The sequence below is a fragment of the Sinocyclocheilus grahami genome, unplaced genomic scaffold (assembly GCF_001515645.1).
Source record: "Sinocyclocheilus grahami isolate Dianchi unplaced genomic scaffold, SAMN03320097.WGS_v1.1 scaffold1876.1, whole genome shotgun sequence".
Lineage (NCBI taxonomy): Eukaryota > Metazoa > Chordata > Actinopteri > Cypriniformes > Cyprinidae > Sinocyclocheilus > Sinocyclocheilus grahami.
The window spans coordinates 63,602-67,662 of record NW_015507055.1 but is presented as its reverse complement, the minus strand read 5'-3'; the positions used below and the strand labels follow the sequence as shown (position 1 = coordinate 67,662).

Sequence of the window (4,061 nt, the reverse complement as noted above, 5' to 3'; positions counted from 1 at the left end):
TGAAATGTGTTGTTAAAGCTCTGGATAAAGCTCTTCCTCATCCCCTTCACTGTCCACTTCATCTTCCAAATTTTCCAGTAGGTCAGACTCCAGCGTTTCACTGCTGCACAGAAAGCTGGGGTTTGAGTTCTTGTGAAGTTGTGGTGTGAACAAGAAAGTGCCTGAGATCACTTCAGTGCTCAAGAAAACCAATAAAAGGACTGTATTCTCTTTTGAGTCCACTATACTGTGAACACCATAAGGACTCTGTCAGTCCTGTGTTCCTGTGTCTTGTGTTTCTCTCCCCATGTGCCTTCCTTTACCCAGTTTCTCAAATGTTAATGATGTTTATTGATTCCAGGTTTGTCTCGTTTAGTTCCTGTACTTAAGCCCTGTGTTTCCTGATACCCTCCCAAGCCCTCAGCTAAAAGCTGTCTCTCTCACCTCTGCTCTAAAAAGGAGAATACGGAGGAAGAGACTGTGGGCTCCAGCCCCTGAGTCCGCTCCAATGTCGGCTCCAGCCCCGGAGTCAAACCCAGAAAGAAATCCTGTTCCCAAGTCCATCCCAGAGAGGGCTTCTGTTCCCAAGTCCAGCCCAGAGAGGGCTCCTGTTCCCAAGTTAAGTAAGAGGGCTCCAGTTCCCACGTTCAGCCCAAAGAGGGCCACTGTTCCCACATCTGGCCCAGGGAGGGCCACAGTTCCGGAGTCAAGCCCAGGGAGGGCCGCTGTTCCCACATCCGGCCCACGCAGGGCCTCAAAAGCCGATATTCTCCCCAAGGATTTGGGGGGGGTTATAGGGATCCGGCCGTAGAGGCCAGACTGAGTGCTGAGGCCAGGCCCCCTGAACTGTCTGCTCCGCCATGGCCCCCTGAACTGCCTGCTCCGCCATGGCTTCCTAGTCTGCCTGCTCCACCATGGCTTCCTAGTCTGACTGCTCTGCCATGGCTTCCTAGTCTGCCTACTCCGCCATGGCTTCCTAGGCTGCCTACACCGCCATGGCGCCCCGAACTGCCTGATCCACCATGGGTCCCAGAACGGGGACGTGCCTTCCGGGAGGGGGGAGTAATGTCAGTCCTGTGTTCCTGTGTCTTGTGTTTCTCTCCCCATGTGCCTTCCATTACCCAGTTTCTCCCATGTTAATTATGTTTATTGATTCCAGGTTTGTCTTGTTTAGTCCTGTGTGCTACGTGTGTGTTCCTTGTTCCTTGAGAAATAAAGTGTATTATGCTTCTGGATTCCCTCAATCTCCGCGCTCCTTTGTCTCCTCGCTCTAACACAGTAGGCACACTGTGACAGACACAAGTCACTTTCGGCTGGTTCCCATTCTGGTTAACTTTAAGTGAACTGGGTTTGGTTCTTTTAAAAATATATATATATATGAAAACACCCATAGAATAATTTTCAGCACTTTAGGCAAACAATTCAGAGTGAATCTGTACATGTTTGTAAAATAAAAATATTAATTGCAAATAGTTCAAATATATTTACAGTAAAATTACAATGCTGTTATTTATGGCTCTCTTAATATCTTTGCTTTCAATCTTTAAAATAATAAAAGCTATATTTTTAAAGTATATAAAATATAAAAATTGTATTTTTTTTATAAAAACTATGAACAACCTTAAAAGTTCTTGATGCTTCGACAGATTTATAAACATTTCTCATTACAAATTTATCAAGATATTTGGTGCATTTTTAGTTTTCCAATCCATGTTATAAGTGACCCAAACTCACAGCACTGATAGAGATGAGTTCATGTGGAACAGCATTTACAGCAAACTGAATCACTCTGAGACTTCAGTTTCTTGTTCCTTGTGTCTCTAGCTCTGGAAGTCCATTGAGAGCAGAAGCAACTTTTTTTGACAAAATTCAGCTGCCATTTGTTGTGGTAGCATTTTGTTAATTATTTTATGGAAAACCATTACCTCAGTAGCTCCAGCTGACAGTTTGGACTCTTCAGTCCATCAGAAAGAAGCTTCACTCCTGAATCCTGCAGGTCATTGTTACTCAGGTCCAGCTGTCTCAGGACAGAGTTTGATGATTGTAAAACTGATGACAAACTCCCACAAGACTGATCAGTGAGATTACATGTGAAAACTCTGAACAAGAAGAACACAGTAACTGCATACAGAATAAATCTTATCAGTGTTTTTTTTTTAATAACTTGCAAAATAATTAATCAAGTATTTGAAACTCAAACCTCAATATCTCCAACTTAGAGTTTGGACTCTTCAGACCTTCAGAAAGCAACTTCACTCCTGAATCATGCAGGTCATTGTTACTCAGATCCAGCTCTCTCAGGACAGAGTTTGAGGATTGTAAAACTGATGACAAACTCCCACAAGACTGATCAGTGAGATTACATGTGAAAACTCTGAACAAGAAGAACACAGTAACTGCATACAGAATAAATCTTATCAGTGTTTTTTTTTTAATAACTTGCAAAATAATTAATCAAGTATTTGAAACTCAAACCTCAGTATCTCCAGCTTAGAGTTTGGACTCTTCAGACCTTCAGAAAGCAACTTCACTCCAGAATCCTGCAGGTCATTGTTACTCAGATCCAGCTCTCTCAGGACAGAGTTTGAGGATTGTAAAACTGATGACAAACTCTCACAAGACTGAGCAGTGAAATTACAGATGGAAAATCTGAATAAGAAGAACACAGTAACTGCATACAACAGTGTGGTTTTTTAACCTCCTGGGGTCGACAGTTCCGACGGCGGAACTTTTTGCAGATTTGAATGATGACAGTGAAAATAACTAAAATGCTCCTTCATACTTGATCGTACATATCGATCACAAATCTGTAAAGGGTCTACTTTTATTTGTGTACAGTCACAATATCAACAAAACATTGTGCTTTTGCAAAATAAAGAAAATTTGACACACACACACATGAGAGATATATCTATAGAAAGCTTAACAGGTCTACTTTTAAACGAAGTAAGTCATGTCAAAAACAAATATTATGTGACAAAGTCATCAGTATGAAACCAACGCGATGTCAAGTCTTGGCCGTCGCCTTCATTATCTTTATTGTGACCACGCCCACGCGCCGATCGCGCTTTTGTTATTACAATCCTCCACATGAGACACGCGCATGTAAACGCCCACATCACAGCAGCGATGTTTCCTCAAGTTCATCTCGGCTACTTCGCTTCTGGAAGAAGACGCGCTGAGAGGAATAAGCTTTGGATTTTCATCAGAAGAACGCGCCGGCGTGATATTCAGTGGAGGATATAGTAAGTCTTTTTTTTTTTGTGCCTACTTGCATTAGTTGCTATTGTGTTACTGTGACATAACTTGTACATATTTTACTAGTTACTTTTTCCAAACCATGATTCCTGACTAAATGTATAATCAAGTGAAACATTATGAAGATTCATTCACTGCATATATGTCTCACAACGCCAGGAAGTTTTTTATGTTCTATAAAATAGACCGCAATGATATAAAAGTAATGTGAGTTATAATGTTAATATGTTGAATGTTTTATACTCGGTCATTGGTGTTCGTGAACATCTGATGTGTAAACATATCAAGTAAGCTGTAAATAAGTGATGCATCGACAGACATATACGCGCGTCCTGTCTTATCAGTGATGCAGTTTATTTATCAGCTATGCTGCATCTGGTAATTGCTAACAACTATTTTAATTTTCGTTTAGGACTGTGGCTGCATCACTCGCATAATTGCACAAGAAAGGCACACCTGTCGTTCAGTTTTGAGTTCGCTGGAAAATCATACTGAGTAAGTGCACAGTATAGTAATTGTACTTTTATTATGACTAGACTATATGGTAATATTATTTGTGGTTGATAGTGTTAAAATGTAGTTTCTTTGTTATTGGCATTCTGTTTTCTCATTAAGTATGCATACTATATTAAGGGACTGTGGGGAAAAAATGCTTACAATTGTTTATAAAATTATTTTAGGACCGAATACACCACTCTTGCCTTCACTTGCATCTCTCACAGTAAGGGGATGCTCGTTTAGTTTTCAACTCCATTCAGAATCTTAGTGTAAGTGTGCATTCACTATTTTACAGATGTTACTTTTATTTGATTTATTTGCTGTAT

At 40.6% G+C, this 4,061-nt stretch overlaps 1 protein-coding gene across 1 annotated transcript in view; it reads right to left on the bottom strand.

Moving 5' to 3' along the window:
- LOC107573149 (ribonuclease inhibitor-like) overlaps window positions 1-2,773 on the bottom strand; it is a gene marked incomplete at its 3' end in the record, with an annotated part of 8,477 nt that extends 5,704 nt beyond the window's left edge. Inside the window, exons 1-3 of the mRNA XM_016259594.1 lie at window positions 2,762-2,773; window positions 2,180-2,325; window positions 1,905-2,078 (exon numbers count right to left, since the gene is read on the bottom strand). Of these exons, the coding sequence (XP_016115080.1) occupies window positions 1,905-2,078; window positions 2,180-2,325; window positions 2,762-2,773 (332 nt within the window). The remainder of the gene's footprint in view (window positions 1-1,904; window positions 2,079-2,179; window positions 2,326-2,761) is intronic.
- Window positions 2,774-4,061: the final 1,288 nt, after the last annotated feature.